The 18,703-nt window shown below is 37.2% G+C and overlaps 3 protein-coding genes across 11 annotated transcripts in view; 1 reads left to right on the forward strand and 2 right to left on the reverse strand.

The window, feature by feature from the left end:
- LOC139985116 (uncharacterized) overlaps nucleotides 1-18,703 on the reverse strand; it is a 364,233-nt gene that overhangs the window by 199,689 nt on the left and 145,841 nt on the right. The gene's annotated exons all lie outside the window — the stretch shown is intronic.
- Nucleotides 1-18,703, reverse strand: part of LOC139985119 (uncharacterized) — a 409,107-nt gene that overhangs the window by 130,955 nt on the left and 259,449 nt on the right. The window lies entirely within an intron of this gene.
- LOC139985149 (uncharacterized) overlaps nucleotides 1-18,703 on the forward strand; it is a 121,330-nt gene that overhangs the window by 84,779 nt on the left and 17,848 nt on the right. Inside the window, exons 1-6 of one of the 7 annotated variants that reach the window (XM_071999413.1) lie at nucleotides 11,444-11,735; nucleotides 12,817-12,988; nucleotides 14,470-14,623; nucleotides 15,837-15,968; nucleotides 16,946-17,045; nucleotides 18,356-18,450. The exons of 2 other annotated variants lie outside the window; for them this stretch is intronic. In XM_071999413.1, coding sequence (XP_071855514.1) covers nucleotides 18,442-18,450 — 9 coding nt within the window. In that variant the 5' untranslated portion in view covers nucleotides 11,444-11,735; nucleotides 12,817-12,988; nucleotides 14,470-14,623; ... (1 more) ...; nucleotides 16,946-17,045; nucleotides 18,356-18,441. Of the gene's footprint in view, nucleotides 1-11,443; nucleotides 11,736-12,816; nucleotides 12,989-14,469; nucleotides 14,624-15,836; nucleotides 15,969-16,945; nucleotides 17,046-18,355; nucleotides 18,451-18,703 lie in introns of those variants that run through there. 4 more of the 7 variants (XM_071999412.1, XM_071999414.1, XM_071999417.1 and 1 more) reach the window with 4 other exon arrangements.

The raw sequence follows: 18,703 nt of genomic DNA on the forward strand, positions 1-18,703 counted from the left end.
TGTAGGCTACACCAGCAATCTCGGCACTTCGACATGACCTATATGCGTGTCATTATGTACCACTCTTAAAGTGCGCCATTCTGCTCGAAGAATAATTATTTAAACAACTTGTCACTCTGGGAAGAATGTTCTCTTAATTCAAAAGATAAAAACTAGTAACCAATCAAATTACAATTGAAAAACGTTTGAGATTTTCAATCTAATATATTGATAATAAATCATATTAAATTTAAATTTTTCAACTTCAACTTTCCATAGGTCCCTACTCGCAGTCTTTTAGATTGATTTTATTTTTTTATTTTTTTTTATTTTAGAGAGTGATATATGTATCAAAATCATCAAACAATAGATACATTTATCATTCAGACTTAGCCTATAATTATATCACTATATTACTTTCATTATTTGATTCATTGAATACGTGTTTTTTCTATATCATTAATTGCAAGTGTAGCTTCAAAAGCTTTAAACGTTTTATCAGGTAACAAACACCACTTTGTAAATGTATATCAAAGAAGACAAGCCAGCGTCTTCCAATACAAGAGAAAAAGGAGCCTGCAATTTTACAGAAGGTCCATTCAGGTTCGAGTCCCAAGGAAGCTGGTGGTCGATTGTTCGCCAGTTGGAAATCTTATTGATTTGGTGTAGTTGCTGGCTACCATGCATACGAAGTGGGCCGATGACAGGACTATCAGAAATGTTGTGCTAGTTAGCTACCATGCATAGAAGGGAGAAAAAACTATCACACATATCAACCTAGCTAGTGCACGTGAATTGCGCGAACAAATGTTTGGCACAAGCCAGTTACCATGCATACAAAATGCGTACATTTACTGTAACACCACAAAAATGCTACGGGGAATGTATAGTAGCTGGCGATAATGTATAACAAGAGTCTAGAGCTTCGTGATTCCTTGACTTTGTATTTGAAGCCAGATATAATTGTTTGACCTAGCTCTGTTGACCTCAGGTGACCTATGACCTTAACCAAAACGATAAGAATCATCTACTCACTATGGGAAATCCACCATGGAAGTATGAGGATGATCTGAACTTGCGTAATCCACTATAAGAGTGGTTACAACCGGCGTCACAGACACACACATACATGCATGCCTGCACTTCTTCATTTTGCCTCTGGCAAGGATTCAAAAAGTGGTTCTGAGCAATTTTCAGCGAAATAATATTTGGCCACGCCCCTCAAGAATATTAATGAGATGCAGAAGGGTTCTAACCTTCACATGCACCCACAGCTCCCACCAATTCCAACGAAAAAAGTTTGAACAAAATCGGACAGACAGTTGCCGAGATATTAGCATTAAAGAATGTGTTCGAAGGCCCGCCCACTCATGAGTATTAATGAGATTGGCACCAAAAACAATAGGGACCACCTACATTCTATGGGTAATCCACCACCCAAGTATGGGAATGAGATCAAACCTTGCGTCATTGACGTCAACGAAATTACATTTAGCTCCGCGCCTCATGAATATCAATGAGATGCGATAAGGTTAACAGTAACATACGCATTTACCCTACCTCCTACCAATGCTACCAAACAAGTTTGAACAAATCGGCCATTATGTTGCCGAGATACGGAGTCCGTCCACTTATGAAATATTAATGAGATTAGCACCAACAACGATAGGGACCATCTACTCACTGTGGGTAACCTACCAACCAAGTATGATACCGATCAAATCTCGCATCGTTCAGTTATCGTGATTACAAGCCGGCGTCATAGACAGACACACGCACAAACACATGCGTGACTGCATATATTCCTTTTGCCACTGGCAAGGAATAAAAAAGAGTCAAATAACAGTCTACCCGGAAACGAATTCAGCTAAAGTGCGCGCGAAGTGCGCAGAAACTGTTAAGGTTATCTAGCTAACATGCATGTGCAAGGATCAGTTAATTCTCACAGTATCAATACAGCTAGTGCGCGCGAAGCGCGCCAAATCTATTTTCCCAAACATTTACCAAATTGACGCCCAAGATATTATCATTTTGTTAGTTTAGCTATAGTATACACAATGCACGCGAAACAAGAAAGTGTTTTGGTACTTTGTCTCCTAAAATACAGCCGTTTTTGCTATTTAATCTTTTCAATTCAACGGTGTTCGTATGTTTTACAACATTGCAAAATTATTACATTGGTAGCGTGACAGGACGAAAGTGATAATTCAGATCCCTACGTAAGTAGACCAAAGTTAGCCCATATCTCACTCCTTTATGTGGAAAAACAAAATAAGCGAAAGTCACTTTCTACAGGGCAGACATGGTTTACACACAGAAAGCGGAAATAAATAAATATATCACTAATGCACGAGAATCTCGCACAAAGATACGAGTTGTTCGTATCTTTAACTTCGCGACTATTTTTTCTCAGGTGAGTTGGGCCTGATGGTTATGCTAATATAAAAAATATCCTACCAACGCACAGTTTTTATCGGTAATTAGCGTTATAAAATCGTCCCAATTGGGTGCTCCCGATTGACAATTATCGTGGGCAATTGTCCGGGGGGGGGGAATTGTCCGGGAGGGTAATGGTCCGGGGTAATTGTCCGGAAGGGGGGAGTCGACCGGTATGGGAATTGTCCGGGGAATTTTCTGGGGTGGGAACTGTCCGGGTGGGAATTGTCTGGGTGGGAATTGTCCGGGGGTAATTATCCAGGGGGTAGTTGTCTGGGGGGTAATTGTCCGGGGGTGGGGGGGGGGTAATTGTCCAGAGGGAGTTGTTCGGTCACCAATTTTTAGGGCTGTGTTTTTGGTTAATAGTCTTGTATCATGGTTGTCGATGTTTGTACCTTTTGATTTAAGTTCCTTTATACCTCCTTTAGTGCAACTTAATATACTGAAACATTTCACTGGCTTTTTCTCTTACCGTATGTGTCCCTTTCGATTTTCATGTTAATATTTTGTTCGTGCAAATATACAAATCATCGCGGGGCACCAACAAAAAATCTATCGCGCCGCGCCGCTTGCAGTATTTTTGGTCAAAATAAATTGTCCCGCATTATTTTTTTTTTTGTCGGAACATAGATACGTCGGAATATAGAGATTTAGCCAAATTGAGAGCATCACAATAATGTGTTATCTAGTTAGACTCCTACCAACGAGAAGTGCAACTTTAATAAGAAGATAAACTGAACGTAACAAGAATCAATCCTTCTTTAATTTGTATTCATAACTGTTGTCTATAAACCCTCTCTATTCAAATTTCCTCCGATTGGTTTGCATGGGAACATGTGAGGATACATTAAACAACCAATGAGAGCAATTTTGCTCATATATAATGGTAAAACTTACATAGAATTGCCAACAATTAAGAACGCAACGTATGCAACAACAATGCGTATGACCTAATAAAAATATGTTATCTGGAGGATTTCCCCAATGGATGATTCGTAGTCACTGCTGTACACCTACTGACCTACTTAATGTCTGTTTCCATGGTTACTTTGACACGTCCACTGACAATGGGCACGTGGTTCGTTTACCTGTTTCTATTCATGATGTTTAACTGGCTCGTGTCATCTATTATTATGCTAATGAGATATTTACGGGAGTTCCAGGTGTGGCATTCTTACTATTGACTTGCTTTAGAACAAAAATTGTTGGAATCAAACGTCTGTATAATGTAAGCGCTGCATATATTCGTACAGAAAACTATTGTGGAAGTAGAATAGGCCGACTGTGTGTACTAAAACGGTGATGATGTTATCGGGTAGAAACATGGAGTGGATTTGATGGGCTCTCTGAAAACATACAAATGAATCTCTCTGAAGGGGAGGGCAAAGGGAGGGCAGGTATAGGGTGTCTGAAGGGTGGAGATGGTGACTAAACTTACTGAAAAAGCATTAATAGTCTAGAAAGTGAATAATCATAGATCTGTATTACATTTTTCTTTTTAATCCGACCAAGCTATACTGCTAACGTATAATAATTTTCACTGATACATTTTCCGTGGTTACAAGCTACTCCTGGAATGGCATTTAGAATTTGACATGCTGAATAATTTTCATTTATATGGTATTTTATTTATGGTATTGCTGAATATTTTTTCCCTGTTACTTTGGAGTGTCGGGTGAGGCGGGATTGGGCGACTTAAATATTTCTTTCATTATTGTCAGTAACACGCCATACACTGTGGATCATATTAACTGATAACATTAACGTGAATGTGTAAGGATGGAAATGGAAACTTTTCACGAGGTTGGTCTGAGGAACTGATGAAGGCGAGAGGATTAGCGATATATTAAACTGAATATATTCGTTGTGTCACCAATTTGACTCATGAATATTGTCTGAGAAAATGAAATAAATTAACGTATTTGCAAGGTTTACGTCTCTGTCTATAAAACTACAATATTTTCTTAGTAGGCCTATGTGAAGGAAAAAATGGACATGAAGAAACAAATAAAACACAGGTCATTGATAATGGAGCTGGAGATAATAATAACAAACCACTCGGTGACAGGAACAATGAGGGTGATGATAGGGTTAGGGTTGGAGGAGGGTAAACATACATTGAAAAGGGAAACTACGAAGAACAAATCGTGCAATCACGGTTATAGTTGAAGGGGGTAGGTAGCGTAACAATAGATTGGTAAATAGGAGACCTGTGTCGGGGTGTGATGAGTGAAACTGGTGTTGGATGGGTTATAATTGAGGGGTTGGGATTGGGGTTGAGGGATTCAATTACACTAAATTTTAAAGGGCAAAGCAGGGACGTCCTGATCAAATCAAGTATCTCGAAATATTTATACGAGGAATTTTAAATTATTAAACAGTTTTTGTTCAAAGTTATGAATTATATAAAGCCGAAGCTCTCGGTGACCTTTAAATTATTGTTTAAAATTATGAAAAGAATAATGAAAATTAATGTAAATTGAACTTATTTCTTGTCAAATTGGATTTCAAACTATAAAGAAGAAATTGATGTAATTTTAAATGCATTAAATCTTAACCTCTGCAATTTATGAGATACATATTTGCCTTTAATAATTTTAGGTAGTAAAAAATGCAATTTAACTTTATAATTAACTCCATTACAATTATTTATTCCCCTTTTTGATAAATTTTATTTATTAACGTATTTTGAATAACTATTTTTTAAACTGCGACAACTAAAACTGTTTTCTTGTTTGGTATAAATTTCAGTTTAACTAGAGAGTATAGTATTATTATTTGATCACATGGGATTTTAAGTATAGATTCATAGGTTTTTGCTATTTTATTGCAATCATTATACTTCTTTTATATTTATAACGATTTTCAATCTCTTTGTTGAACAAAAATATCTTAAATAGATTGAACATAATTGAAAAACAAATATTTTAGAGGTTCAGCTTGAGAAGTCGCATTTATTACTTCTCAACTCAAAAACCCTATTTTAAAACTCATTCGAATTATTAAATTCAAACGACCTTGTCCTCTATATCTCTCATTTTATCCTAATAAACATTTCTGTCATTCTAAAACCTATTTCTTACTTAAATGTTAACAATAAACTAAACAAAGAACATTTTCAACAACCCCCACCCACCCTCCACACCTCTCTTACCAACACTGCCTTAAAATATTCCCTATTAATCCATTATATTTTGTTTTATTTATTATAACATCCTACATAATTCCTTTCGCGATGACCTAATTATTCAAATAAATCCAACTAAACTAATTAAATCCAATCCTTGATATTAAAATTACAGCAGAATTTACATTCTCTATTGTTCGTTTATTACTGATAACTTTTATTAATTAAATTAATTCCCTGTTTAACTTTTATGATGTTTCTGACATCTACACCTGAATACTTACTGCAGATTCTTCAAGCTTGTACACTGTGAGGAGTAAGCCAAGATGGCCGCCAACTCTTCATTAGTTAGTCTCCTGTTGTTGTCAAAGATCTCCAGCTTCTGGAGAGAACTCAGGATAGAGAGAGAGAGACCAGACTTAAGGATAAGGTTCAGACCAGACTCATCAGCTCTAGGAGAGCAGTACTGTAGATACACACAGGAGATAGGAATCTAGAATGAAAGAACAGAGGTAACTGATTATAGAGTAAATAGAGATAAATATATTGGATTTGGTTAGGAAAAGAATACTTATCATGATATTATAAATAATAAAAATAGCGAAATGAAAATAAAGGAAAGTAACGCGATAAACTAGGATATTAAGTTTGTGTTTATTTTAAAAAGGAATTTAACTAATGGAAAGGAAATAAAGGATTGATTTTAAGGGGAGACAAATATTAACAAAAATAATTAGATGAGATTAGAGGAAAATAAAGTGGTAATGTAGGATTAAAGTGTTAGTTTCATTGTTTTACAATTAAATAATTAATTAAAGGTTTTATAGCAAGTAAGGTTTAATAAAGTAAGACTTTGAGGCTACATATTTAATTTATTAGTTATAATAGGACACCAATCTCAATGACGGGTTGAGAATTTTATAAAAATGGGTACTCAAGAATTGAGATTATTCTATCTTTTGAAAAAAAAATATATTGATCGAATTTATTTGTGTTTTAATTTAGAACTTTCAGAAGAAAAATGTAATTTAAATGAAAATATTAGTCACTAATGTAATAGGAATCATGAAAAGGAAACTTCCACTTTAACTAATACCAGGTTTTTACAAAGTTTAAGATTTGAAAGAATTATATTTAAATCAATAGGTTGTTTCTTATAATTAAAATGCAATTTAGAGAAGCAGATGTAGATCAAATTCAAGTTTCAAGAGAGAAGGTTGATGAGGCTTAAACTCAAATTTCAATATACAATTTATTTAATTATTGATCCAAATCCTACGATTTTGCTTGAATTATAATTATTTCCAATCAATACGATTTGTTTAAAAGATGATGTCTACCTGTGTTTAGTTATCAAATTAATTTCTAAGTTATACGGTGTGAGTGTGACATAGCTTCTAGTGGATTTTTTTTTTAAATGTAACATTTTTCTTTCTTTGCGCTTGTAGATATTCCTTAATTGGGTAACGCTTATGATCTTAGCTTTCTAAACTTTATCACTTCTTACAATTAAATAGTACCATCTGCTATTTACAGTTTTTTTTTTACAAATAATATTGTTATCTGGAAACACTTCATATCCTTGAGGGTTTAATTATACTAATTAATTATTACTTATAAGTTGAATCGGGTTGATTGGATCTTCATTGTAATATCTTGTGAACAGTTAGCGGACAAATATTGATTTACAAACACGTACGAGAGATACATCAGTTAATTATAAGTTTAATTTCATTTTATTATGATTAAACTTAGGCCTAAATTGGAAAACTGCTTTATAGAGGCTCAAAGCTCTAGGCCCTATACAGTATTTAACGAACCTATATTTCACATAAAGTGTCAGGTAAATTGGCAGGAGTTAGGTCATTCAACTAATAATCAGTTATTAAATAACATTATTTCAGTCAGCCTGCTCGGTAAAAAGCTGCAGGTTTCTCACACAATTGGCTCAAATTTCCGACCAGGTAGATTTGGTAAGTTAGGTGATTACAGTAATAATTGTGGGATGTTATAGATTGACTTTTAATACTTTAATGCATATACTGCTTTGTTATGTACGATGAAAATCGAGTTGAACAATTGTCTGTGATTTAAGATTTTGAAGGGATAACATCGTTCCTACTCTTTGTCTATATGCAGGCGCGTATCCAGGATTTTCAAACCCGGGGGGCGCGAATTACTATCTAAGCGGAGCGCCACCATCGGTTGGCGCGCAGCGTACAAGAAAATTTCTTGTTTTGAAACCCCCCAGATCACCGGAAACGGCACTTCTCGGGCTTGAAATGACCAACCAGATGTACACTTTTTGCCTGAGAACCAAGTATTTCCTAATAATTTTTTTTTTTTCCATCCATAACCTTTTTGAAGATTGTCAACCCGGCGCACATTATGTTCGACCTGATCGCATCTCCTGTGGGTCTTTGCTTTTGTAGGTGATTCTACGTCGCGGCCCACAATACCCCTCAGCCCCACTTTTCAAGGTTTTAAGCCCCATATTTGTTGAGAATTTGAAAATTCACATTTCTCGTGAATAAACTCACTTCAAAACATACCCATAATGTTGTACAAAATTTCATCTATGGACAACCAATATAGAAAAAACTTCCTTGAACCCCTAACAGACCGGTCAAAATTGCACGAGTAGAGGGAAGTGTGATGTAGAATGTTGGTCAGAAATTGTCGAAAATTCAGACACAGTTAAGTTATTGGTGTACAAATATTAAAACCTGTTATAACGGCTATTATAAAACTTGGTTGAAGAAAATGAAAAAATAGCAGATATTTCCGAAACCGAACACTACACACATAGGCGTAGGAGGCGCGGCGGCAGTGGCGGAGCTAGGGGTATTGGTCAGGAGTGGCGAGAATGGTCTGAAGGGGCGCTTTCGACACTATCTAAGCGGAGCGCCACCACTGGTTGGCGCGTAGCGTAGAGAAAATTTTTGAGTAAAGATACTCCCTAGATCGCCGGAAATGACCCTTTCCGGGCCTGGCTAATTTGCAGATAAACGAAGAATAAGGTGTCATCGCCAAATTACAGCAACAAAATGTGACAAATGTCAATAAGTAGATGAGAGCGCAATAAAAAAGTCAATAATCACGAATAAGTAAAAAGTGGTAAAGAGCTGAAAAAGGCGCCAGCAGTCCATTTGAGTCCGTCAGAGGGGCATCCGCCCCCCTGACCATATGGACGCTCCGCCACTGCGCGGCGGGGGTGCAGGCCCTAATTCGCCATTACTAATGTAAAAGAGAGGTTTGACATAATTGGACCTCCATGCTTTTTATACATCTACATGTGACATGTCGTTGTCTACATTAGCATCCCGCGGTATACTGCGCAATTTGAACGGACCGTACGGTACATGATGGCATGCGATGTAATAACCGATGCTTGCTTATATGATATTGACATGAACACGTTGAACGCGCGCGGAGGGCGCGAAAATTTTTGGTTATTTTTTCAGGCAAGTCGGACAGTTTTGAGGCTTTTCATCCTGGAACGCCATTTTCATGCTCACTGATATGATGTGATATCTGCTGTTTGCGTTACAAATTCGAACAGGCGCGTAGCGAGGAATTTGCCAAGTGAGGGGCGAAGCCTGTAGGCAAATTATCTAAGCGTAGCGCCACCATAGGTTGGCGCGAAGCGTACAAGCAAATTTTGGCCGAAAATGTCTCCCAGATCATTGGAAATGACACTTCCCAGGCCTTGTAAGTTGCCTCTAAGCACTTTCTATTTTGAAATTACTTAGCGATATCATTTAAAAAAATGCTGAATGGGGGGGGGGGGCGGGCGGTCGCCACCATCCCAAAATGCGTCATGTTCCCCGACGACACGGTCGAGTTCGAGACCAGCCACAGTTGGTTTCATAGCACAATTCTACACACGCGCTATGATAGACCATATATAGTATATATATATATAGATCATTAGTGAGAGAGGAAAATGGAAACGTCAAAAAATAGAGTTGTCGGGGTAGGGTGAGTCACACTTTTACGAAATCATTGATCCGTCACTGGCTACCCTTCAGCGCTGTAATGATGTCACTGTTCTTCTTTCTCTTCCCGGTGTCTTCGCGTTTTGCTTTTCCTCCCTCTTTTTCTCCTTTTTCTCTCTTTCTTCTTTTTCTTTTCTTTTCCCTTCCTTCCTCTCCTCCTCCTCTTTTTTCCCCTCTTTTTTCCTTTTTTCTTCTCTTTTTTTCTCTTCTCTTTTTCTTACCCGGGGGGCGCGCGCCCCCAACGCCCCCCCCCTGGATACGCACCTGATATGGATACTTTTTCTTAGCTAGAATGAAGTAATTGTTTTCGAAGTAAAGGATAGGCATCAGCTCACCGAGAATGTTAAAATCGCGGGTTTTATTCTTCCCTTAATTAAAATCCCTAAAGAAAACTCAGTGTCTCGATTGTATTTTATTCAATTCCTTTATAGTTAACATATGCTTTAACTTGGACCTTCTGATATTCAGTCAACAACTATAGGCTGATATTTTTTTATCATTTATGAGTTAGATTCCTAAGCATGTCCTCCCGCTAAAAAGTAGTAATTCTACCTTTTCGCGGGTGATGTTTGAGATTTCTAACAAAGCCTAACTTTATGACTAATCTAGCCTATAGCCTACCTAAGTTTAGCCTGCCGTTCGTACACATCCTAGCCTTTGCCTCTATACCATACCGTCAAATTATCTCACTGATCCATAATTACTGTTTTAGCTATTAGCAACGGTTCCTCTCCATTAAATAATCCATATTAATAAACACTCAACAAGTCAATGGTAACACACAACTCCCACGAATATACTACGTACTCTGCAACTCCACTAATGTAATACTAAACTATTCATTGTCAGTAGATGTGAACAGGTATTCAATAGCATGAGTCACCGATATTCATATATATATACAGGTGTTTCGTAGCTTTTCGCGGGTGATGTTTGAGATTTTTAACAGACATTTTGGCGCCAATAGAAGTAAATGTACGTAACGTGATACATGCCCGGTGGAAACAGACAGTTTAAAAACTGACGTAAATTGGATATGTAGTACTAAGAATTCAGGGGTCGAGGAAGTAAATAATACAACACAAACTCTATCAAGTACGGTAGATGAAGCTATCATTGTCATTTCCTCTAAGCGGTAGGGTACGTGCTAGTCCGCCCACCCCCACACCAACGGTTACAATGTGGGCCAAAAGCATTTTATGTACACATTCAGGGGGGGGGGGGCATCCCAACTGATTTAGGTAGGGCCTACATTATCATGGAAAGGCCAGAGAGGAAAGAAGAATTTAAAAACGGAGGAGGTGTGGTTGTTGGCTTGTTGAATTCAAATCTCAGTAGCCCCGTCCTCTGAATTCTTTTTGAAAATTGATGTTAACTTGTGCCCCTCGAGGCATGATTAGAGTCAATAAGGTGTAAATTTGGCTCCATACACATGCAGTTCTGCTATGAATTTTTTTTTTCGTAAAGTCGTAAGGGGAGGGGGCGGGGAGGGGTGTACACCCGTAGCAGTGGCATTCTTCTCAGCTGAATGTGACATTGTCCCCCCCCCCCCCTCCTCTTCTATTCAAGTGTATAATTTGGAAATTTTCTGATTAATGTTGAAATAGCAAAATACTTTCGTCTCGTTATTTCAAAAGTTTTTAGAAATGGTAAAATACTGACTTTTTTCCAAACTTTTAGTAAAACAGTATCCTGAAAAAGTATTTGTTCTTGTCCATAAAACCTATGCGACCCATAACACGTAAACACTTTCCCAAGCTGCTGTAAAAGAAAGTGTAAAGTATTCTATGAATGCATCATTACAAGAAAATTGTCGAGGTGCAAATGATGAATTTACATTTTCCAGCATTGTTCTCACTTTTAGATCTAACGAATTTGCCATTTTGTTGTAAATTGCTATGATTTGAATTGGAAGATTGATCATATATCTGAAAAAGAGGGGAATTTCCCGCGTAGCCATAAAAACGACTTGAACAAGTTTCATTTTCAAAATCTAAACAACCAACGACACAGTGTAAAGCAGCGTTTCAAGAACGGTTGTACGGTATGGTTGTACTTCCCTGTTTGTTGGTGTGATTCCCCGAAGCAACAGTACTGGCTTACTAAATATGAAGATATTGCAGTATATTCCAGATGGTGAACATACTGAAAGAAACAGACCTAGAATATTGCAATAGTCAAAGAAGAAATCCCACGTATGTATTGTGTTCCTCTCAAGTTTCATATTGTTAGGCTATGTACCTACAGTACAACTGTTGTGCAAGGACAGGGACATCATAACGTTAATTTATGGCTTAAGTCTTTTCTAGTCATATACTACTAGTGCAGCCTAACTTTGCCCCAGTAGTACTAGAGTCCAATGGTTTTTGTTACAATATTTAATACTACCACAATGCTAGCATAAAGCGTGACCTAGGCTCAGCACAATGTACAGTAGATGTTGCTGAAATATGGTGATGCTAGCCTGTTACAGTGTTTGTTGCAGCTTACAAGTTGAAGCCTGGGAGATTTTCCTCCCTCAGAATACTTGGATTATATTGGTTGATTGAAGTAGTGTTCTACACTTGCGACATCATCCAACAGTTCGAAAGGTTTTAGTCAAATTTAGTCATAAAAACCTACTCTTCAAGTACAGTACTCTTGAGTTGTTTCCTCTCCTGGGATATTGTGGATTTAAGTGCTAACCTGCCAGTGAGTAAAGGTCAAATGAAATGCAAGGTTTTCCAGAGATTGAGATTCCATATTCCATATCATATACAAGCATTATGTAGTTTGTGTCACCAAAATACTCAGTATGGGCTATAGCACCCCTCTCAAAATACTGCAGTGCTTTGCACCACCCTTACTGGTCCAAGACAACCCATTATTGGAACATATCCATAATTTCCAGGGTTTGTGCTGATAATGCTCATTTCCTATTGACGTATCTTCAGCTTCAATATCATTTGTACATACTTTTACATAGTTTACTTACTAGAAGTGTAGGAGTCTTTTACAGCAAACATGTGACGTTGATTGCCCAATTTGCCCACAGAGACTGCTGTAGTGTCACGTTGCTATCTGAATGCAAAAGTTCGTAAGAACTTTCATTTAAGCTTCAGAAACCAAACACTGTGATAAGTGTATAATCACTAAATTAAGAAGATAAAAGATTGGATCAAAGTGGAACTGCACTACCATTGGTTTTTCTTTGTTGTGAGTATCCTTTTGTTTCTGAAGATGTCTGAAATTTCTGAACAACTAATTTGATTTCATGTTAGTGTTTCACTTTTGCAGAAGTCAGTGAGGCTTGAACGGCTCCATGATGTAATAATTCTACCGCAGGAAGAAACCCTCTAGTGAATATGAAGACACAGACTGTACTGGATAAAGGAGTGCAGGACCTATGAACCTATCAAGCTTCCTTTGGTATCCTACACTTCTTGATGCACAGAGTTCCATAGGAATGGTAAGAATGAAGTAAATCTGGTTCGTTGTGACTTGATCCACCAAACTGCTGGCTAGCAAGCATGGTTAAGGAAGTTAAATTTCCCTGCCACTCTTTATCAATATCATGGTATAATGACATTTCTTCCTTGCATATTTCAGAGCTACTGTAAATACTGTTTAAAATTAACACATTTAGAGGGCATTCAAAGATACACAAGCACTGGCATCCATTAGGGTGGTGGGCACTTGCCTAACCCCCCCCCCCCTCCCCTACATGGGCTACTGTACACTAGGGCTTCAATTTATACTTCATATAATTTATAATTTTCTTTCTAACATGTACAGTATGTACATGTATGCTTTAAACTTAGTAGAAGAGGACAAAAAGTCTCAGAGATGTTACAGGGCTCTTCTGAAGCACCTGGCTAGGGCTCAGATATATATTCCACAGAGTAAAATCAGATTAAGTATTTCTATTCTTGACATGTCCTTGTGTGCTTTAAATTGCTAGCAGTTTCCAAAAACTATGTGAAAATACTGAAGATTTGGAGAGCGTGCAGTACCCTTGTAAGTCCAGCCACTATAAACAGAGAACACAATTGGAATAATTCCTACTAATCTGAGTAAATACAACTGTGAAAACAGAATTGTCACTTGCTGACCCATTCACCGCAGTTGGTTTTAAAGAATCTAATTGGTCTCAAAATTGATCTTACTTCAACGACGTGAGTACGCTGGCTTACGAGGGGCATAGGGGGAAAAAATATGTGTCCCCAAATTTCACAATTTTGACTTTTTATCTCATAATTACAGGTATATTTCAACTAAAAATTTTGAGGTTACAAGTGTCTTCATCTGCCAAATTTGTGGAAAGAACTGACCATATTGGATAGCTAATGACCAGCTGAGCAGGGTACTCTATAAACCTTTGGTGATCTTAAATCTGGAAAGAGACCCCCCCCCCCCTCAGAGAGTGGTCAATGCAGGCAATGCAGTCTCCAGGGGCCTGGTGCCATTAAATGAAGAAAAATAATATAAAAACACCCACCCACCAAAGCTGACACACTAAATTAGATACAATTATCTCCTGATGAGTGGAATTCAAAAGACATTCTGTCCTCAATAGGAAAGAAGACCTGTGCGAAATCTCACAATTTTCTCACTCAAGCCCAAACCATGCATGGTTGGGTTGTGTGAGGTTGGACTCTTCTTTGGGAGCTCATTTACATCACTGCACCACAACTTTATTTGCCACTTTCACTAAACAATGGACAATCCGGTTCAAGTTTGATGGTTTACTGGTTAATTGTATTTACACTTACCTGGTTATTGGAATCTGAAGTGTACTTTCCTTCCTCTAGATTTTTTCTCTGTGAATGTCCATGTATACAGGGTAGTTAGCCAGAGACATACACATATCTATTCTGACTGACATTCTCAATATATCCTATCATTAGGACTTAATTTTTCATTCACATAATTTTCTTTTCTCTTCATTAGGTTAACTTGAATTATCCTGAAGCGAGCTATTAGGGGAATACCTATTCCACCTGTAGTTACCAATTTTGGATGGAAGTTATCACACTGTGCTGACAAGGAAAATGAATGTTTCAGCAGCTGATATTTCCTCCATGTGATGGTAATCACATTAATGGTAAGTGTAGCATAGTAATGATAATGTTGCAAAGATGTCTGGTAGATTTTTGGATAGCATTGCAGATCAAGAAATACTCTTGTTTCTCCATTCACTCTCACTAAAAGAATTTTATTTAAAGTTTTAACTCATCCACTCAAAATACAACTGACAGATTTATTCCCTAGTAAGGACATAAAATGATCGGATTATTGCTGGATTAATCCAGTACTTGGTGTGTTTGTAATGAGGTTGCCATGACACAATAAAGCTCTGCCTAAACACCCTCTGGTACATTTTACCATTTGCCAAACTGAAATAAAAATTGCCTCCTGAGACTCAAATGAATAAAGTCTTAGAGAACTCCTGACACTCCCAGAAAGGTAAGACTGGAAGACAACTTGTTGGTTTCTATGAAAGTAGTTTGGGTTCCCTACAAATATGTCTTCTGTTTAGGTATATACTTATTTTCTTCAGATTAAAACCAAAACTTGAAATACCATTTTAGATATTCTATAATGATGTAGAAACATTAAAGGAGTCAACTCGGTCTGTATTGCTGAGCTAAACGTGTGTTAGAGGTATTTGTAATGAACACTCCATCAAACAAACAAAAAAAAAACCTTGATTAATTTAGTTAGGTCACACATAGGTCACGCAACTATGGATATAATCTGAACTTTGTACTTTGTTTGTTATGATGTTTATTTACTGTAGTACAGTAGAGTTGACTGTTTAAAGCATGAGACTCTTCCGCGGAAACGCGGATTTCCGATTTTTTTTTTTTTTTTTAATTCGCGTTTTTTCTCGTAATTCGCATTTTTTTTTTTTTTTTTTCCGAACATGCTGGACTGTAAAGGGATGGAACACCGAATTTGACCAGTGGTGGAATCAAGTAGCACAGAGAAAGCAAAAGAGCCTTTTTTTGGTTCAAAAAAGCTAATGGATAAATTATACAAGCAGAAATTCCACACTTTTTTGGCGAGTTACGTGATGTGATAGATTCCATCTAGAGTCCACCATTTTGCATCTAAGACCTCCTTACCTGGCAAAAATTTTCTCAAGGGTAGGGGGACACCCCCTCCCTTTAAACCCCTCCACCAGGACGGCGATCGATGAATTTCAGATTTTTTTCCCCGGCTCAGTCTCATCCCTGAAGATGATGGCTGGGTTTGCTTCTCTCTTAATTCTTTGATATTGTTCTCCAAACTACTAATTAACTGTCGCACACCAGTTCTAAGATCCACAATCACATCCTGTGAGGCTAAAGAAGCATTATTCAAATAAGGTGTACTCAAAACCAGTGACATTGAGAGCCAGGCACAGTTCCATGCACAATTGTGTCACCAGATCCACTTTGTTTACAGTAAGTCTTTGTTTCTCCAAAGTTAAAGTATATCATTCTTTATCACACATTTCACCGGGCACTTAGCTGACAACTGTAGCCATCACCCAACCCCCACCCTCTCACACCAGGACTGCACAGAACAAAGTGTTATGAAATACCAGTATACATCTGAAGATAGTAAAATATGTACTTTAACTCAATCAATTAAAGTACAATGTCATCATTTCAGAAATCCTACAAATTCATCAACCTATAGACAGTACAGTCATAGGCGTAGGAGCCCACTTTGATTTGTGGGGGGGGGGGGGGGCGCAACGACTTGCCCGAAAATATAACCAAAATTGTTCGCGCTCCGAGCGCGTTCAACATGTGAATGTACTGTGATATAGGCATGCATCAGTTACTGTATTACATCACATGCCAATTACATACAATCATTCGCTGTGTTATTACCCTTCCAATTTGGTTAGAATTTTGGGGGAAGTTGTTATAATAATAATAATATAACCATTAAAAAACACATTTTTAATTTTTCTTTCAGTAGGTGCCCGAAAAATTATCACCATATTGCACGATTTTTCACAAAAATAGTTGGTAGGGAATATAAACTAGACTGTGGTATTGCTTGAAGTTTGTATTGAAGATTCAATGCTTGTCTCAATTTCAAATTAATATTTCTTTATATTTCAATTAGTTTGGTGTTAGGTGAGCTGTATATACACTGTGGGAAACATTTTAAGACCTTGAACTCATCTTGTACAGTCTATAGATTTGTATTTTAGTTGCATTAGTTTCATTACATTGCTATTATAATTATAACTGAGTAATTTATTTTGAAACTACAGTAGCATACCATATGTTTATAGATCTGTGTTCTGTGTTTGACAATGTTACATGATAGAATGCTGCTACTTGCAGACTGGGTGATGACAATTTACATTAATAATAACTTTATAACTGAAGACCAAATGCATTTTGTTTTTTCTCATCATCAGGTAAACTGGAATTATTCAGTCCTGAGATCAGCCTTCTTAGGGATTTACCATATCCGGATTACAGCTCTTGGAAGAAATGTGTACAGTTTCCATGAGCAGGGTAATGATTGTATGGTCCACCACCTGATTCTTACCCCACCCACCCATCCCCCTCTTCCATGAGAATACAAGCACTTTAATTGGATATTTTTACTCCATGACTTATTAGATGATCCCTTAAGGGAAATTTCCCCAATGGAAAGTCTATCATGCAGCACCCCTCCCCCCAACCCCCATCAATTCAAATCACTGCAAAACAAGACATTACATATGAACAATCTAGTTAGAATACTGCTAAAGGTTGTGTCTTAAACTCAGGGATTCTGCGAGACCTCTTTTGTTCAGTGTTTCTCTAACTGTAGCAAATTGTACCATAATTGTAGGTTTCAAGACGATGAAATTCTGATGCCAAGAACATCTCTAATCTTTCAAATCTGACAAATTTTAATAGTCATTAGACATCCATTGTTTCATGATGAAACAGTTTCATTCCTGTGTGAGCATATACTGCTAGTGAAGGCTTTCTATTGTCACAGTCTCCAGATTGAGTGGATAGTATGTAATTTATAACAAGGTTCACCTATCCCATCATATGAAATATTTGTCATGGATAATGATAGGTATTGAGTATTACACTATGACAAGCAACAGTTTATGATTCTATCACAGAAGATCATACAACACAATATGACAAGTTCTTGTAGGATTCAGCATGTTATGTCATTTGAAATCCGTAGTGCATTTGTATTCTTTTTATGTTCTTAAAGTTATCGTGTAATGTAGTAATTCTGTTAAAAGGGGGGGGGGTGGCATCAGGTTGCTGTCTATTTGCAAATTTGGAAATGAAGTTACTGGGAAAGTTGTGAAAGCAAAAATTACAACATTTATAAAATAGAGCAGCCTCTGCTTCACACTGGTATACCCAATATTTGACAAAAGCAATCCAGACCAGTAACTATACTGTACCTAACTTGGCTCTTGGTGTTCATACAAAGATGAACAACTTCATTGGCCTGCTGCACCAAATAACGCTAAAAGTACCAAATTAGAAAGTGTGCTGATCAATTTCGTCTAATCCAAAGGATTGCAAACATGTTACCAATGTTAGCCTATTATTTTGTTTTGGATAAATTTTCAATAAAATGACTGAACTTGCAATTATAGAGTTGTTTCAGGGACACAGAATCATCATAGCATTAGCTTGTGTATCTGTGAGCAATGGAATAACTGTTGAGTACAGTAAATATTAAAAAGACACACTCAATAACAAAGGTTTTATTGTTTGCAATAAAGCATATCTAGTTCTGATATTCTCAATATACAATAAGTGACAACTGATTCTTATTGTCTTTGTCTTTATCTCCTCGTTAGGTAAATGTGGATTAATCAGTCTTGAGATGATCTTTGGGGGTCACCTAATGCGGATCTTGCACAGAATGGTTTACAATATATAGCTGATGGTAATGGTAAGTGTATAATTATTGTATAGCAAGACTGGTAACTAGCTGGGCTGTAGTTATAATTAGATTTGAGTCTGGGTAGAAAGTGACTTTGTTACTGCCTAATCCTGGAGGAACAGTAATTGTTTTGAAACTTGCTTGATCAACAAACTCCCTAAGGGCCTAAGGGAAGATAAGGTAGTACTCAGTCTTTACAATGTTGCCACACTCCTCTGTATTACCAGCCTCACTTCCACAAAAATGTAGTAATGTACCTACT

Source organism: Apostichopus japonicus, chromosome 17 (genome assembly GCF_037975245.1).
Source record: "Apostichopus japonicus isolate 1M-3 chromosome 17, ASM3797524v1, whole genome shotgun sequence".
Lineage (NCBI taxonomy): Eukaryota > Metazoa > Echinodermata > Holothuroidea > Aspidochirotida > Stichopodidae > Apostichopus > Apostichopus japonicus.